The following is an 18,606-nucleotide window of genomic DNA, read 5'->3' on the forward strand; positions in this document are numbered from 1 at the left end:
TCATCTCCGTAAAATGAATCTCATTGTCTCTGTTTCTTTTGTGCCTTCTTATGTCTTGTTTCCCGCATGTGTTCTACCCGCGTCAGTCAGCAAATGTTGCGCATCGCCCAGTAAACAGCCCGAGTCGATGGAAGCGACACTGCAAAGGCGCATTTCTGGACGACGGCGGCCTTGTCTGCGCTCGATAATTGCCTGAGAAAAGGGAAAACAAGAGGGAGCTGAAGCATAAATAACACGGCCACTACAAGTTTGAGAAGCACGACACGAAGAAATCATATACATCAGCTCTACAGATCTGCGTACCATGACATAGCGCAAGATCTCATAGCACAGACCACGATCATCCTACTCCTCCGTACAGTGTGTGCGCAGTCTAAGCCCAAATAATGTCGCGTCCTCCTCCCAATGCAAGATCCTCGGTCGCCAGCGGCCTGGCACCACCGATCCCTCCGCCAGGGTATCCTAACAGCGCACATGGATCTGCCGTGTTTGCGCATCATCCTCCCCCGCCGCCTCTGAGCGTCGCGCCCACCAGCCGACCACAATCGCGACTCGAGCCCCCTCCGCTCTCATCGACTGTGGGACCGATGCCCGGGACCCTCGAGCGACCCCTCCAGGGCCCGCGCAAGCGACTCATCGTGACGTGCGACGGCACGTGGCTGGATGCGGACAACGGGATCCTGCGCAACGGCACGAAACAGCCGCCGTCGAACGTGAGCCGCATCGGATGGGCGATCAAAGACACGTCGCGCGACGGCATCCCCCAGATTGTCAACTACCAGGCCGGCGTGGGCACGAGCGGGGGAGCGGCGGCGCGCGCGGTGGGCGGCGCCACGGGCATGGGCTTGAAGGAGAACATGCGCGAGGCCTACACCTACATCGCTATCAACTGGAAACCTGGCGACGAGATTTTCCTCATCGGCTTCTCCAGGGGCGCCTTTACGGCCCGGAGCGTCGGAGGCATGATCGGTGACCTGGGCCTGCTGACACGCGCAGGTCTGCCTTTCTTCAACGAGATCTTCGAGGATTGGGAACACCGCATCGACGAGAGGTACGTATCGAAATTCCCCGACACACCATTCCCCGACAAGGGGCCCTTCGACAAGGCCTACGTGCACGAGCTGGTCCGGATGGGGCTCACGACGGTGAGCGTCCCTATCAAGGCCATTTGTTGCTGGGACACGGTGGGTAGCTTGGGTATCCCGCGGGTCGGGTGGCTCGAGTCGTTGGGTCTCCAGGCCCGGGGGATGCACAAGTACGAGTTTTACGACACTCGGCTGAACCCGTGCGTGGAGAACGCGTTCCAGGCGCTCGCGCTGGACGAGCGTCGGGGTCCCTTTGCGCCCGCCGTGTGGGAGAAGCGAGACGGAGACCGCACGAACCTGGTGCAGTGTTGGTTCAGCGGGGTGCACAGCAACGTCGGCGGGGGTTACGAGGACCAGGAACTCGCCAACATCACTCTCGCGTGGATGATGAGCAAGTTGGAACCGTTTTTGGATTTTCGGCCAAACTTCCTCATGACCCAGTGGGACGAGAACAGGGCGTACTACAAGAGTACCGGCCAGAAAACGAGGTGGTGGGGTTGGGGGGAGATTTACAACAGTCTCAAGGGCTTGTATTCTTTCACGGGGGCGAGGACGAGGACGCCCGGCGCGTACTACCGCGTCGACCCCGATGGGAGGACGACGGGGAAAAGGTTGAAGAACACCAACGAGTATATCCACGCGAGTGTGAGGGCGAGGTTGGGTCTACAGGGGCCTGGCGTACAGGACAGAGGTATCTACGATCCTCCGGCGTTACGAGATTGGACCTTTGACACCGAACACGTACCGGGTAACGGACCCGATGGGTTGATGGTCGTTTGGACGGACAGAGGTGGTCGAGGAAACAAAAAGGGTGGACAGGATAAGATCCCCGAGGCTAGGTTGAGTGAGACGGAAATGGTTCTACTCAGGCAGAGTCCCAGGGTTTTTGATTACGTCACGGACCTGAGACCACCAAACGTCAAACATGAGAAGAGAAGGTCGAGAAGGCAGGATCACGCGAATGGCGGTGGAATGTCGCCTCCTCTGGGTGCTGTGCCTCCACCGAGGAGAAGTAACAGGATGAGTGCACCGCCCGAAGGGTACCCACCCATGGACACCGACGACGAGAGGAGAAGACGGAAACAACAGAGAGACCCCGATCGACAGAGACGACGGAGGAGTCGAAGATATGACGATTGATGGAGACAGGACAAGAAAAGGATAATGTCGTTCTTGGATTATCTTTGAGCAAGACTCGAAACGAGAAAGTCATTTTTCTACCGAGTTAAGCGAGAGAGAGAGAGAGAAGCGACTACACTTTGACATTTTTTGTCGATGAATGATCAAACATGCATTTTGTTTTCTTAAGAAACCAGCAACATTTCTGACCACATTCAGGGAGGTGATGAGTTTCGGGATCTTTTTGGTCATTTCAAGATCTGTGTTGAAAAAGATACAAAACGAGCAACATCAATGGCCACACTTCAAGTTGGGCATCGACTACATCTACATCATTTTGATATCGAGAAAGACGACTGACAACTGGTTTGCTCGACATCCATCACACTACGTACGGAGGATACACATTATCATTCATGTACGGAATAGACTAGGAGCGGTCGTATCTAGTATGATATCCATTACGATTCGAAAGGACTCGCGTTGCTACGAGAGTCCAAAATCTTAACATTATTAATTCTGAACATCCGCTCTGGACGTCGTCTCCTTCAACATCAACAGTCAATTTTGGACGTACCCGTCTGAACCAAGTCATACGAAGATCAACATCTCCTCGGCCAACGCGTTGTCCATCTACGGCGCAATAATCACCTGCAATCCCGGTCCGCTCATCTTGGAGCAGGCATCAAACGCCTCGGCGAATTTTTCCAGAGGGAACTTGCCCACGGTCTTGATCCCGTTCTTCTCACCGAGCTTCAAAAACCCATTTTCGGCCAGCTTGATCATGGCCCGGACGTCCTCGCGTTCGTACATCCACTTGGCCTTGAAGGTGATGTCGTTCAACGTCATAGTCATGGCGGGCAAGGGCAACTCGAAATGCGCGCCCATGTAGCTGGCCCTCCCGCCGCGACGGAGGGCCCTTATGCAGCTCTTGTAATGCGGGCTCCCGATGGCTTTGCCGGGCGAAATGTCAAAAAACACATCGGCCATGTCTGTGCCGTCTTTCGTCAGTGACGCGACGTCCGCGTCGACGTCACCCGTAGTCTGAACGATGTCTAACCGACCACCTTCCTCACTGTACGCGGGCCAGGACTTGAACACGTTCAGCGTGTCGAGGTTGCGGCCGACGGCCACCACTCTCGCGCCCATGGCGAGCGCCGCCACGACGGCCGCGCTGCCGTACATTCCCGCCGCGGGAGTGACGATGACTTTTTCGCCGGCGCGGAGGTCGACGCTGCGGAGGCCCCCGAACGGTACCGAGACGGTAAACAGGTACATGAGGTCGTCGACGGTATAACCCAGCTCGGTGCACAGCCGGGTCTCGTCGAGTGGGAAGCAGTTCTCGAGTGGCACCCTGGCGTATTCGGCGTAGGTGCCGTCGCGCCAGGCGCCGACCATGAGGTCGGTGCTGCCCTTTGTGAATCCCGACGAGAGGCCCGACAGGATCAGGGCGTCCGGGTCGTCGCGGCCACGGATGAAGCAGTCGAAGAAGACGAGCACGCCGGGCGTGAGACGTGTGGCGTCTTCATGGACGGAGGCGACGCGGCCGATGGAACCTGATCCCGGCACAAACGGTGTCGGGTAAGGGTACGGTTTCTTGCCGCTGTATACTTTGTTGTTGTATGTCAGGACCCCTGAGGCGAGGATGCGGATGACGGCACTGCCGGGCGTCGGTTGGGGTGTTGCGTTCGAGACCACGCTGATGTCATATGGATCGCGGGTCGAGCTAAGCAAAAGCGCTCGGTGGGTGGATGGGATGGTCGTGCTTCTGCTGGGGATTGAGTTTGAAGATGCCATGTTGACGCTATGGTTTTCAACCGGAGAGGTGTTGGTGTACTTCAACGACCACTTGTGATGGAAGGTTCGAAGGACCAGAACACTTATGTTCGCGGCCTTCAGTCAGGCTACAGTGGACGAAGTCGAGAGAGGGGATTATATTGGTCTGGAAGGTCTGAGGATGAATCCCTGATAAGTCCATGGCTTCTTATGTATCCTCGAGGTTGGTTCCGGGTCGTGTGTGGACAACGGAGCCGCATCACACGGAGTTAAGGAAGTAGGGTCTGCCATAGATGAAAAGTAGAGCCGTCAATGATGTACCTACTGAGTACTGTCATCCACATAAGCCGTGGGAACATATAGAGTGAAATTAGATGTTGGTGGCGTTCAAACCACCGAATTTTAAGACCGAGACCGTAACGTGGCGGAGTTCAACCAAAAAAGGAAAGCGGGCTAACCCATTTCGGGCCTCCAATGCTCTCGCTTCATTTCGTTCATTGATTTCCACCAGACATCCACCTTTAACGAACCCACGCTTCCCAGAGACATATTCTACTTGCCGAAGGATGATTGTCGTTTCACTTTGATGATGGACCTGGATACAGATGATGCAGTTTCAGATCACCGCACCGCGGAGCAAAGGGGTCGGCGAACCTCGAACCTCCGCTCATGCTTCAATTGCAATCGCAAAAAGATTCGATGTGACAAGAAGCTCCCATGTACGGCATGCACTCGGTCAGATAAGCAATGTTCCTACCCGGCTTCGGGCCCCAGGAGCAGGAGGACCAAGATGACCATGATGGAGGAGATGGCATCACGAGTTTCCACCCTCGAGAAGTCTCTGAAGGACGCGAGAAACCAAACTTCATCAGTTGCGACATCGAGTGCACCGGCCTCTGGGAGCACAGTAACTACACCCCGCATGCAAACTGGCGATTCTGGCGAAAGGATAAGGGACGATATTCTCGTCCAGGAGGGGTCTTCGAGTCAGTATTTCAATGAGATTCTCTTGTCAAGGGTTCTAGAAGAGGTGAGTTCTTACGGGGTGTCCATATTCCGTTGACGCTCTTGATTTTGTCGCTTCTCCACCATACTTACCATGCTCACGCAAATTACAGGAGCACCATATTGGATCTGCCCTGACAAACCAGGCTACAACGCCAACTCCTCGAACTGAACACCCATCAATTTCCCCCTTTAGTGCTCTCGGTATTGTCTCTTCTCCCTTCTTTACGCAGACACCAAGCACTTTTCATCCATCCAAATCAGTGGCGATGAGATTGTGGAATGTCTACGTTACAAATGTGGACTGTGATGCTTGCCAGAAATTATTGCACGTTCCCACCGATGAGGCCAAGGTGTTTTCGACCGTCGACAAACCCAACGAAGCACCCTTGGACAATCATGCTCTGTGTTTTGCCATATACTATTGTGCGGTGGTAGCACTCGACGAGGCAGACGCCTATCCTATTCTAGGAGGCGAAAGAGCTCCCCATCTTCTCAGTTTCAAAATTGGTTTAGAACAAGCTCTCGCACAAGCCGACTACCTAGATCAACCGACTGTGACATCACTTCGTGCACTGGCGATATACCTGGTATGCGGAATCGGTCTGTCTCATTCAATGGCGGTCATTTACTAATGCACATTCAGGCAGCACTTCGCGTCAACAATCGAGGCAGGGGTGTCTGGGTTCTCAACGGTCTTGCCATCCGTCTGGCTCAGTCGATAGGCATACATCGTGACGGTGCTCGACTGGGTCTATCTCCCTTTGAGTCCGAAATCCGACGCCGTCTATGGTGGCATCTGCTCAGTCGAGACGGTCGTGCCGGGGAAGACTATGGTCTCCAAGACACCGAGCATCTCCTGCTGTCGTGCGACGTCCCTTTGCCTCTCAACGTCGACGACGCTGACCTTTATCCTGACATGAAAGAACTCCCGCCGGAAAGAAAAGGCTGGACAGGCATGACTTTCGACCTGATCAACATTGAATTAGTCAAGGCTGCACAGAGACTATCCGCACTCGCTGCTTCATCGTATTCATCTCCAGGGGTGGCACCTAGCGAAGACGTGCGCAAAAGTGTCCTCGACCAGAGCAGAGAACGAATTCAAGAGCGCTTGAGATACTGCAACCCTGTCATTCCACAGCAGCGCATGACTCTCTTTTGCGCCTCGTGGCTCCTACGCAAGGTCGACTTCGTCACGCGCCAACAGTGGAGTTTGTTACAACATCATTCAAGCCCACGAAGCGAAGATTTTGCAACCGAAGAGAACCTTCAGGAAGCGCTCGAACTCCTGCAGCCGAGACTTGAAGAAGGAGATGAGCTGCTAAAGCCTTACGGGTGGGCGAAGAAAGCGTACCCGCAATATCATGTCACGATGTACGTGTTGTGGCATTTATGTATCAAACCTGACGGGCCAAGCACGGGTAGAGCATGGCGTGCTGTCGATACCTTGTTCTCGACCGAGTTGTGGCACGAAACCACGTCCGGGTACGGGCCGAAGTCTGCGGTGCTGGAAGCTCTCAAGTTGAAAGCGTTGTCTGTGAGAAGTAGAACACAGCATGGGAATCCTTCGCGTACTAACTCCAGCGTCGATCCATCTTTGAACCCGACCGGAGATGGTACATCTCTACCGCCCGATAGCGACCCAACGGATGGCTTTTTCGCTAATACTGAAGAGTTCAGTGGATTAGGATTCGATATCGGTGATGAAAACTGGCCCGACTGGACAACTTTGGCTCAGGGGTATCAGTACGATGGACCAGGATCGTTTCTCTAGCTTCTTACGGATTAAACATCGGCTATGAGGGCCGGTAGTTTTAGTTATTCGGCCTGGCAAGAGTGTGTACTGGACAGCTGCGCTGCCATTTTTGTGGTGGCAAGGTGGAAGCGGGACCCCCGCCGAAGAATAAGGCCGTGCCCGAAGAACCCACAATCAAACAGTACAAGCAAAGTCCGATCGATCGACCAGTACGACTCGCTTCTATTCAGTAGCACTATTACTTCGGGCAAGTACCATCAACGATATCGTAAGGCACTCCGTACTCGGACCTATATCTCGGTGTCAACACATGATGCGAAAAGGAAATCACACTGTTGTGAAGGTATAAAGTATTGGAAGCCGCGAGTTAGTAGCCATGTTCCAACCTGGTATATTAATCGTCTCTACTCGCGTTGAGCTCGACCTCCCAGACGATGGCTTCCGATATGGCGACGTCAAGTCTTCAAAAAGAGTCTACGAGCCCCTCGGATTCGAATTCACTCAACGAGAAGAAGAACCTTACGAATGACACAAGATCTTCTCAGGACCATTCATCAGAACCAGCGCATGCAGACGTCGAAAAGCATGCAGCTGCCAAACCACCAGGACGCGAGGCACCCGGATTGACGGCATGGCTCGTCGTTCTCGGTGCATGGTGTACTTCATTCTGCAGTTTCGGGTGGTTGAATAGTACGTGTTACCCACCACTCATGCGTGGACGAAGTGTTTCACATCAACGTTGGCTACATGGGAGTATCGTACCGAGACTGACTGAATGACTATTTGTACAGGCATCGGTGTCTTTCAAGAATACTACCAAAATGTTTTGCTGAAAGAGTACTCTCCGAGTACCATTTCGTGGATCCCGTCACTACAAATATTCTTCATCATGGGCATGGTATGTTGACTTCGTTTGCCTTTCTCCCGCCCTTGTCCTTTGAAAATAGCACCGTCCTAGTTCATCTTTGTTCTTGTCGCGTTGCACGAAGTATCTCGACTGACAAGACCAAACGCAGGGCCCCATCGTCGGAATCATCTACGACCACTACGGTCCACGTTGGCTTCTTTTGGGAGGAACTTTCTTGCACGTCTTTGGAGTCATGATGGCTTCACTGGGGACCGAGTATTACCAAATCCTGTTGGCTCAAGGTGTATGTTCTGCCATTGGAGTTTCTGCAATTTTCCAACCTGGTACGTACGGCTTTTTCGGTCCACACACACAACAACCCTCATTAGCGGGTTCGATGATCGCATCATTAGCAAATCGTCTACTGTGGATGAGTACCTAGGCTGATGTCTTTGATATTACAGCATTCTCATCCGTCCAAGGCTGGTTCAGCCGCGACAAACGAGGCGCGGCATTCGGCATCCTCTTTACGGGCTCGAGTAGCGGCGGTGTCGTGTTCCCCATCATGGTCTCACATCTCATCCGCCAAGTCGGCTTCGGATGGGCCATGCGAGTCTCGGCCTTCCTCATGCTGTTCTTGTTGGTGGTGGCCAACCTGACAGTCCGACCTTTTCAACCTCCTCACCCAAACGAGGTGAGCGCCACGCAACTCCGGAAACCCTTTACGGAAGTGGATTTCCTCCTCGTCACGGCCGGCGCCTTTTGCTTCAGCTACGGGTTTTTCGTACCCATCAACTACCTGCCGCTCCAGGCCCTCGAGGCCGGAATCTCCCCAAACCTCACGCAATACCTCTTGCCCATCCTCAACGCGGCGTCGTTGTTCGGCAGACTGTCGGCCGGGTTCGCCAGCGACAAGTTCGGCCCCTACAACGTCTTTGTGGCCGTGTGTTATCTCTCTGGGATCTGGATTTTGGGTCTGTGGTTGCCGATTGCCTCCAGCACCACAACCGCGGGCGTCGTGGCGTTCGCCGTGCTTTTTGGCTTCTCGTCGGCCGCGTACGTGTCGCTGTTGGCACACCTGGTCATGGCCATCTCGCCCATGAACTTCGCCGACATAGGCTGGCGCACCGGCGTGGTCTTGTTCGTGACCGCGGTCGGCGGGTTCACCACAAACCCCATCAACGGCGCCATTCTGAGCGGTGACGGCGGCTGGACCGGGCTCAAAGTCTTTTCGGGAGTGTTTTGTATCGCGGGCACCACGTTTGTGCTCGCCGTGAGGATTCGAAGGGGTGGGAGGAGGTTTTTTGTCAAGGTCTGACTGAATAGATCAAGCGAGGACCTTTTAGAAAGATAGAAGATGGGTCGTGAGCGGCGCCAGAGGGAGTATTCTGTATTCAACATCTTGCCTATTGTAAAATACCGACATGTATATATCTATTGTATACACCCCAAGCTGTGCTTCGTCTATTACCATTTTCCTTGAGCGAAAAGAGCGAGGCTGCTCTACTCTGGCACATGATCGAGCCATCACGGGACCGCTTTGTCACGCCGGTGTCGATCCCTTGCTCAGAAGCCGTTGCCAGCCAGGCTGCGGCCTGGGTCAAGGCACATTTCATCCATCCAACCCAAAGACAGTTAGGTGTAGATAACGCTGTCTGACCCTAGAGGGTGCGCGGGAGCTGCGTCACTCCGTGCTTGAACTCTGTACTGAGCCATTAGCTGGGCGTCACCGAGCCCTCCCACTCCCAGAGACCAACCGGGGGCCAATCTAGGCATCCGAGCATTCGTCTACACCTGCCCTTCGATTGGCACCAACACATCTGGCAGATTGCGAAATTGCCTCGCTGCAGGGGGTCTTTCGTGAAGATGTACAGAGTACGGTAGCCCAGTATCCACAGGTGCCTGCTATCGAACATTCTACAGTACCTCGTCTACTGTAGCTTCACGCTTGACGAGTCGGGAGTCCCCACAGCCACGAGGGCCGGGGTTTAGCGTAGTGGTGCCTGGACTAGCAACGGAACGCCCATGCCGTTTGACCCGGCTCTGACCACCAAACCCTGTTCTATCTACTCTGTACTCCATACATACGAGGACAGACATTCGCCTTTCGAGAGAGAGAACTTCAATCCACCAGTTTCTCATACGACGTAATTTCCATCCCTGCAAGTTCCTCTCTGGGATCCTTTCGCGAGTGAATCTATGTATGGGGTATACTTTGCCGACGATCCCGCTAGTTGTGCATTCTGCCATGAAATCCCACCTACTTCATCCCTCCCCCCCTTTCCTCTCAACTGTAACCATAATCTCATGATCGGGTCGGCGCTCATGGTAGTCGTCTCAAGATATGCGGTCTCAGCCCCTGTGGCTGCCTATACTCCACATCTTTGGGGTCCAGAAGGCCAGCACACGGCGAGGGCTGGCTAGCATGCTCACATGGACGAATCTCGAAGGCAGTACTCTTATCTTTTGTCCGGGACTCAAGCTCAACGAGCCAGCAGTCTGCCCAAAGATTCAGATCTCTACCACACATCTATGCACTAAACGAAACCAGGAGCTCGTGCCTTACCAGCACTTCTCTCGCCTTGCGGCTCGGATGGAAGGAGACCGAGATGTACAAAACGGCGTACCTCGCCAGACAATGTCTGCTTCACCATTTTCCCATCCATTCGCCTCGTCGTCTGAAGTGCAAGCTCCGGTTCGGCTGAGTTTGGACATTTCAGTTATTGTGTGGTGTGAAGAGCTTACTTGTCATTCTTTTCTCGAGCATCCTAGTACACTCACAGTGCAGCCATGCCAACCCGCGCAGCCATGCCAACCCGCGCAGAAGCGAAAAGACATATCAAATCATTCTGGACCCGACGTCACGTCGCCAGCGATGCCATCGATACCATCGATATTGAGAATGACATCAATCTTCGCGACCTTTCCAATGCACTGCAAATGTATTTCCACGCACCAACGCACCAGAGACCCCCGCTGACCAAATTTGCAGCCTTTCTGATGACCTCTACGGTGATCTCACTCACTTTTTCTGGGAGTTGCTCCAGAATGCGGATGACAGCGAATATCCTACAACACCCCGCGTCGACTCCAACTTGACCAGCCGTGATCTGAGGAGCAACTCCCCGAACGCGGATGACAGCAAATGTCCTCCAACACCCCGCGTCGACTTTCACCTGACCAGACGTGATTTGACTTACAAGACCAACGAAAAGGGCTTCACCAGGGGTGACGTGGAATCGCTGTGTGCAGTGGGTAACAGTTCAAAGGCAAGTCAGAATGACACTATCGGGGAAAAAGGCATTGGCTTCAAGTCAATTTTCAAAGTTGCAGACGTTGTTACCATTCATTCGGGTGTGTATTCTTTCAAACTGGATACGCGACGTCTCGGCAACGTCGGCATGGTCCTGCCCTTTTGGCTGGAGGACGAAACACACAACTTCCCTGGGACATCAATCACCCTGCAATTCAAGGCCGATCTTGACATGTCCAAATTGCGCTGGCACATAGCCTCATTTGATTTCACCTTCCTACTGTTTAGCCGAAAGATCAAAGTGATCAATTTGCATGTCTCAGATAGACAGCCGTTTGAGAAGCTTGGACGGCTCAAACAGTTAGGGACCAAGGGTGAAAGAATAGAGACATGGATCGACGGCCGTCTCCATGCGAAGATGGACCATGTCATATTTCGAAGCACATATAAGGCCAAGACTCCACGTCGACCTAGCGCTCAAGTTCAGCCGGGCAGCGATGAAACGACAATTGTGCTTGCTTTCCCACACAAGGACCACAAACCCCTTGTCAAACGCCAAAAGGCCTATGCATACCTACCGGTCAATTCTTTTGGATTTCAGGTAGGACCTTGACCGCTCTTGCGAAACAAGTCGATCCTAAAAAGTGGTGCAGTTCATTATTCATGCAGATTTTGTCTTGACTGCCAATCGAAAAAATATTGATGGCGACCGAAGATGGAATATATTCCTCCAGAGGTGTTTGCCCGAGGCGCTCTCCTCTGCTTTCAAACAGTTGGCAACATCGGCGGAATCTCAAATGAGGTTTGGTTGGCCCGAATATTTGGGCTCTCTGGGGTCTATTCACGATTCGTTTATGGAAGAGATTGCTGACTCGACTATCGAAAAACTGCAATCGAGGCGACTGATCCGAACAGAGTTGCAAGACAGTGTTTTCCTGGTGCCTCGGGATTGTCTGACTGCATCAGATGAGTTTCGTGACGCCACTGGTGGACTGCTTCTCACCGAGGGCACATACGCTCAGCGAGTGAGATCGAATGCCTACTCTGACAAGTCAGCAAAGGCGCTCTCCATACTGGGTGTCAATCCGTTCCAGATTTCGCAGTTCGTGGAGTTGTTGGACCAATATATTTCAGCGAATATGGAAAGTTTCACATCAAAGGCGACAGAATGGCACTCCCGCGTTGCGAATCTTCTCTGCAATCATTTCTCAAACGGAGACTATCAGTCAAATTCACCCGAATTTCAGGCCTTCAGATCTCTGCAGATCATCCCGTTGGATGACGGCTCATGGGTATCTGGTGCTTCTTGCGAAACTGAAAAGGTCTTTATGGATCGGGGTCGCCGCATCGTCCTCCCCACTGGCTTCCACTTTTGCTTCGTTCAGGCATCGGCTGCCTGTGATCATGACCGCAGACAGCTCTACCAACTGTTAGGTGTCAAATCATGTGATGAGACAGAGATATGCAAGATGATACTCGATTCCCATGCAACAATGGAAGACTTGCCACCTTTGGAAGTCCTTATCTCGCATGCGATGTACATATTCCGCGCTCGCTACCAACCTCGACATGGCAAATCACTCCGCCTGCGCCTCCTTGACTCCAATTTTACTACTCGATACCGGGAGAGAGTCCACCTTCCTTTTGGGACACAAGGAAGGGCTCTCAGACGGCTTTTTGCCGACGATTTTGCTGGTATCATTTGGCTTCATCCAGACTACGAAGATAGCGTAAAGCAAGACGAAAGACAAAGCTGGTTCCAATTTTTATGCAGTATAGAAGGAGTAGACCGGTTACCTCCTCTTCATTCAGGTGGACGACTCTCTGATGCAATGAGGCATATTCTGATGAGAAATGGATCGAAGGAATTTCTCTGGCTTCTGAAGACGCAATATCCTTCAGGCTATGGTGATACGTTTGGAGATTCGCACACCCGGGAAGCTCAAACACTCACAGAGGATATCAGCAACATTGAGGTAAGCACCGATCAAGGTGTGCAGAAACTGTGCGAGACGATATTGCCGTCTTTGTCACCTGTCAGCCTGGGTCTTCTCCCTGTTCTACAGCTGGTTGGTCCGAAAAACACGGACTGGGGCTTTCTCCGCAAATTTGGAGTACAGACTGAGCTCTCGCCGGACTATTTTGTGAAACAGCTCCGGGCGTTGAAAGAAAGCAATGACCAGGGACCAGTGAGGGCAATGGCTACATTTGTTTACAAAGCCATTGCAGCATATCCAGGCTTGGATAGCTCAAAACTGTGAGTAAAACCCTTTTGGGATGTGGTAGCTGCTCACAGCAATGAACCAGGGCGAGTTTCCATACCGAAAGTTTGATATACGTCGATCCTGGAGGGTGGGTTTTGCCGAACGAGTGTGTCTGGGGGGCATCGTTTCCCTGCACGAAGGTGGCTGTTCTCTCCAGACTCTATCGTGGGTGTGACATTCTTTTCCAGGCTCTTTTGAAAGTCAGGGACGCAGGACTTGATGATTTAATCTCAGAGCTTGAAGGCATGGAGTCAACAGAAGAGCTTGACCGAACCAAGCTTTTGCGCCGGAATATGTTGCCTGCTCTGAACTCCTTCCTAGACAAGGCTTCACTATCAATAGCTCAAAGACAACGATTGCTTCCGCTTCACATTTTTCCAGTCACTCAAAGTGAGTCCAATGATCCCACGCAAGCTGCACAATTCCTCCGAGCCGAAGACACGTTCTGGATTGCGGACTTGAACTTTCTGAAATCAAAATTCGAGGGACTTTTGCCATTGCTTGATGTGACTGGAAAACTCTTCAAATCATCAATGCACAACGTTTTCAAAAAGTTGTCGATGGACTCCAAGCGTTTGTCTCAGAGCGTCCGGAAAGAAGAGAATCAGAATCAACCAGACCAAGGGGATACATCCGAAGTAGCGGATCCTGCGCTTAGCGATAGGCTCCGAAGGCAGAGTCGATACATCATTGGGTATGTACTTTTGTATAACTTCCGCGGCGCAGGTTCATAGCTGACAGGAGCAAGCATCGTGCGTCATGAGAACAAACTTGGACGGCGAGCCGAGCAGGTGACGGCGAGGCTTAGCAACATGAGGGTTTTTCGGGTTCCAGACATAACCGTCAGGCGATACGTTCTTGATGCCAGCATAAAGAGGTACGGCCGCGATGAGCAGGGAGAGGTCCTCATGTTAGACGCAGACGAAGAACTACATATCAAGATCCGGCGAGATTCAGAGACCATGGACATCATAGTCCCATTATCAGAACGTTTCGCGGAGCACTTTGACTTGGAAGACGCCAATCGCGAACTTCTTGTGAAAGTCCTCACAACCGAGAAAGTCGAGCAGTTCATCGAACGACTCGAAAGAGCAGGTATCAAGACCGATCCAACAAGTGTCGTTGAGGTTGTGGCCGAGGACAGCCAGGACGAAGAGTCCGATAACGGTGCACTTGCTGAAGATCCTAGCGACGACCTCGGTTTGGCTTTCCAAAGTTTGCACATTGAAGACCCTAGCGACGACCTCGGACTGGCTTTCGAAAGCTTGGACATCGGCAAAGAGGGGGCTGATACGAGTAGTCGTGGTTCAGACGAAGAATCTTTGGGATCACCGCAACGCAGGCCTCCACAAACGCCGAGCTCACAGGGACGACGAGTAGTACGCAATGATACGGCCATCTCCTCGCCATTCTCAACGAGAAAACGGTTGGGCGGCCAGGCTGCCTTCACCAGTAGGGCAAGATCAGATGTTGTCGCTACAGACGAGGCGGAGACTGCTACGGACGAGAACATTGTGCGCTTGACTTCAAGCGTGATTGACGCAAAGCTGTCCGACTCTACTCGCGAGGTCTTCCGCAACTGGGTTACGCCTCCTACTCCCTCCCCTCCTTTTCCTCCTCCTCCTCCTCCTCCTCCTTCGGGAGCAGTTCCCGGCACGTCTCCAGTGCCCGCCTTCGGCGGCAAAGCCACCGCCTTTGAATTCAACTTCAATTCACCAATTCCCCAGTCTCTTTCGAACAACCCAGATACCGGCGGGGGCAGCAGTTTATCGGGGTCAAACGATACGTCAGCAGCAACGTCGCGCCATATTGCCAACAACTTGGCAGAGGTCCAAGCAGATTTGGATGATGATGATGATGATGATGATGATGATGCGCCATCACCATCTTCTTCGAACCATTCTTTACCCGACGTTTCATTTGTTAGAACCCCCACGAATGTTTTTCGACAATCGAATTTCAAGAGGTCGTCTGGACGACCTCCCAGGAGCAGCTATGGTGGTGGAAGCGGCTTTGTCGCTCCTCAGGAGTCCCCATCTGCGGCCATACCACATGAGATTGGATTTGCTGGAGAACAACTGGTGAGTAGATTCAACGTACATCATACCCCATCCATGTTATTATCAAGAACCAGCTTTGTTTTTTTGTTTTTTTCTTGTAGCAGACTAAAGAAAGCTTTTGTCTAGGTATACAAGTTTCTGGAAGACAAGCTGTCACCATTCTTCACGCCAGAGAACTGGACCAGTAGAGGCCGGGCGAAAGCCTTTCCGAATGTTCCATTCAGCCACGACTTCCGCGAAAAGGACTTTGCCGACTTCACCTACGCCGACACCCACGGGCGCCTGCGCAAGTATTTGAGCGAGCACGTCCCAAACTTTGAGAGTCCAAGCGACCAACAAAACGACATCGTCACCTACCACTTGGAGGTCAAATCTACCCTGGGCGGCCTACACTGCCCAACGTTCCTGAGTAACAACCAGATCTCCATGGCGAAGAAGTACTCGGGGCGAGGAATTCCGAGCACGCCGCCGCAGCCGTCGCCGGCAGCGGCCACCACCACCTCCCAGACCGATGCGTACATCCTGGTCCGAGTCTACGGACTCGGCTCGGACCCTCCTCGACCGCAGTTGTGCCTGTTTCCGGATCCTTGGAATCTCATCTGCCAGGATTCTCTGCTCATCGAAGGCGAAGCTGGGATTTACGTGCGACCGAAAGTGATGACCCCGTCCTGAGCAGTCGGATTGCATCACGTTACGCGCGAACTAGACTGGGGCAAGATGCAGCGTCGAGCTGCGGACGGCGCCATTTTATGTCTCGGAGGGCTCAACATACTCGGAAGAGGTCAAAACACATCGCCAATGATGGAGTGGAGTCGCGGGAGCAATGGGGCGACGGATGAGTCAGTGAAAGGGCCGTGGAAAGAGTGTTATTCGGGAATTGTACGAAGTGTATATACCGTAGATATATAGTCCTCTCACCTCTATAGATGGTAGTATGGCCCAAGGCAGAAAGACCTACGCTGAGGGCCCCGTAACAACCATACTAGAAGTCTGAAGTTCGGGCGTTCGCATGGGGGACACAATTCCACTTCCACTTCGATATCCTACTTCTAGCTTGTCGACTACTATGATGTCCCTGTTTTGTTCACTTGAAAACATCCTTTCTCGGTCATGTATGCGCAGCAGCACTTTGACCAAGGGTTGATGAGTCGGTTTGAATCTCGTTTGGAGTGGTGGTCACAATCGTCTGCAACACGCCGTGGACAAACAAAAGCCCACATGCTTTGTCCTCACAGAGTACCACATCAGCAACCATCGCGCATTTTTTGACTGACTCACAACTCGTCGAGTCAGGTTTGCTACCAATGTGGCTTCCTCTCGACATTGGCACTCCGTACTAGGGACTAGGGATAATCACGTTCCTACCCATATAAATCGGCGGACGCGCCTCCGTCGGAAGCCATGTCGTAGGAACTGTGATCACCACGAGTGCACAGGCTTGTGGCGGGCTCACACACTTTGGTATATCAAATCTGCCGATAGCGACGGCGATGACTTGTTCCGAAACGCTGTTCTGCCTTCGAGGAGCAAGGGAACTGCGACTACCTCATTCTGTCAATGGCTCGGCTTGAGACGTCGTAAGCAACTGGTGAGGATCCGCGGCAAGTGTGGCGGCCAAATTCTGTGCTCTGCGTCGACCTGCCACCCAGCCCATGAATTCGCTATAAGTCTGTGGCAGGACACTGACATCGGACGGTGTGTAGAAAGTGTAGAAGAACGTCCCCGTCGACTTGCGTTCCTTGTCTTGATGTTCGACCGGGCGCACGTGCGTTCGAACCATGACCTGGATACGTGTCCCACCGCTGGGGTCTGGCTCGGTGTACGACACCCCCGCCGCGACGTAAAGAACCGATCCTACTGGCACGGGTTCTTCAAAGGTGCTGGGATCAAGGTTGATGAACCTCGGTCGAGTATGTGAAAAGGCAGCGGCACAAGTGAATGCTAATTCGAAGGTGGTTTTGAGGAGGAAACCACCGAAGATCATAAAGTCTGAAGATAAATTCATCAGCGAAAGGGTCCGGCATCCACCTCGATGGAAAAGAGTGGAGAGACTTACTGTGCCTGTTGCGCATCTGAGGTTGCATGATTTGAGTACTGTGGATTTGTGTCTTGGACATGGCGAGGACATTTTGAGGTTGATTCTTGGGATTGTGAGTATCTGCGTAGGCAAGAGAGTCGGTCCACATTTTGTGAATGAGTGAAGATTCTTCCGCGTCGGGGGCTTTGGCGAGAATGTGCGAGGATTTCATGGCCTTCTTCCTCTTGTAGTTCTCTTCACCTTTGGAGAAGAGGGCCTTTTCGGCAGGGGTGGTGACCTCCAACGGGGCAATGTTGATGGGTTTCCTGGTGTTGGGGTCCAGCGCTACCATGGTGAAAGCACACGTCATGAAGACATCCTCTGGGGCGACCTGTTGGCCTTCTTCTGGTGCTTTGGCGATCTGGAGAGTGATCTCCATGCTGCTCCTACCAGTAGCAAAAGACACCTGGCCACTGAGCTGCAAGTCGCATATCTCACGGATCGGATTTTTAATGGTAATCCTATCCACAGCAGCCGTCACAGTGGTAACGCCTTCGCCGGTGTGTTTGTACGCGACCACCCCGGCCAGAGCGTCAAGGTCCATCAGTAAAGTACCAGTGCGTATCTGTCCGGCGGAATTTGCATATGTGTCAAGCATCCATGGGTCTTTCTACAAGTTACAACAGAACATTTGGTAAGTAAGGGAATGAGTAGATATATATCATTGGGGGAACACTGACGGACAACGGCAGCACCACGCTGACATAGCTATCGGACATCCGTTTAGGTGTCAGGTCTGGCTTCACATTTTCCACGGGTGTAGACACTGGGTTCTTTTCTGCTTCTCTTCTTTCTCGCAATGCCTCGATCCACGGCTTGCGCACACGCATTTCTGTAAGTGCCTTGAATACACCATCGGTGCGAAGAGTTGTAGTCGAGTGAAAAGGACGGAGAGAGGTCTGTCTCGGAGCAGTTTGAGCTCCATAAGCACACGCTCGTGTCAGGGATTGTACCCTGGGCAGGTGAAGGAGTCGATGCGAGGCCATTGTGATTGGGAATCGTGGTGCTGGTAGGAAGGGGAACGGATTTATGGCTGAAGCATTTCTGTGGCAGACGATACTGGGTCGAGGCAGTCTCTCCGGTCCTACCAGTGACTCACTGTCTCAACAAAATATGAGCTCGCCGTCTCTCGCTTTCGTAAGTACCCGATCGACGACAATCCCATGTGCCAGCATCGTGAATTAATTATCGTCGAGACCCGCAGACAATAAAAGATACGGGAAAATATCGGGTGCTTGAGAAGAGTTTGTTAGTCAGAAGAAGCCAGAGGGGGACACTCTTCATGCCCTCATTCCTTTTATAGTATTATTTACTCCATGCTGTACTCCGTCCATCTCACCTCATCACAACAGTGCTACAAAGAG

The 18,606-nt window shown here is 52.6% G+C and overlaps 5 protein-coding genes across 5 annotated transcripts; 3 read left to right on the forward strand and 2 right to left on the reverse strand.

The window, feature by feature from the left end:
• The first annotated feature begins 15 nt into the window (after positions 1-15).
• PV06_09325 (uncharacterized protein) lies at positions 16-3,351 on the forward strand. Its single transcript, XM_016410762.1, has one exon. The coding sequence runs from the start codon at positions 387-389 to the stop codon at positions 2,223-2,225; it is 1,839 nt and encodes a 612-aa protein (XP_016258569.1). The 5' UTR covers positions 16-386; the 3' UTR covers positions 2,226-3,351.
• On the reverse strand, positions 2,838-4,001 carry PV06_09326 (uncharacterized protein; the record flags this gene model as incomplete). The annotated part of the gene is made up of 1 exon (XM_016410763.1): positions 2,838-4,001. The coding sequence occupies one exon, from the start codon at positions 3,999-4,001 to the stop codon at positions 2,838-2,840; it is 1,164 nt and encodes a 387-aa protein (XP_016258570.1).
• Positions 4,002-4,569: 568 nt separating this feature from the next.
• PV06_09327 (uncharacterized protein) lies at positions 4,570-6,759 on the forward strand (the record flags this gene model as incomplete). Its single annotated transcript, XM_016410764.1, has 3 exons — positions 4,570-5,010; positions 5,099-5,575; positions 5,632-6,759. The coding sequence occupies 3 exons, from the start codon at positions 4,570-4,572 to the stop codon at positions 6,757-6,759; spliced, it is 2,046 nt and encodes a 681-aa protein (XP_016258571.1).
• A 3,427-nt stretch (positions 6,760-10,186) lies between these two features.
• PV06_09328 (uncharacterized protein) lies at positions 10,187-16,105 on the forward strand. Its single transcript, XM_016410765.1, has 6 exons — positions 10,187-10,530; positions 10,581-11,442; positions 11,495-13,098; positions 13,149-13,799; positions 13,854-15,186; positions 15,292-16,105. Exons 1-6 carry the CDS (start codon positions 10,379-10,381, stop codon positions 15,835-15,837), a joined length of 5,148 nt encoding a protein of 1,715 aa, XP_016258572.1. The 5' UTR covers positions 10,187-10,378; the 3' UTR covers positions 15,838-16,105.
• Positions 16,038-18,432, reverse strand: PV06_09329 (uncharacterized protein). Its single transcript, XM_016410766.1, has 3 exons — positions 17,923-18,432; positions 17,222-17,852; positions 16,038-17,154 (listed from the first exon to the last, which is right to left on the reverse strand). The coding sequence occupies exons 1-3, from the start codon at positions 18,226-18,228 to the stop codon at positions 16,712-16,714; spliced, it is 1,380 nt and encodes a 459-aa protein (XP_016258573.1). The 5' UTR covers positions 18,229-18,432; the 3' UTR covers positions 16,038-16,711.
• Positions 18,433-18,606: the final 174 nt, after the last annotated feature.

Source organism: Exophiala oligosperma (genome assembly GCF_000835515.1).
Source record: "Exophiala oligosperma strain CBS 72588 unplaced genomic scaffold supercont1.10, whole genome shotgun sequence".
NCBI lineage: Eukaryota > Fungi > Ascomycota > Eurotiomycetes > Chaetothyriales > Herpotrichiellaceae > Exophiala > Exophiala oligosperma.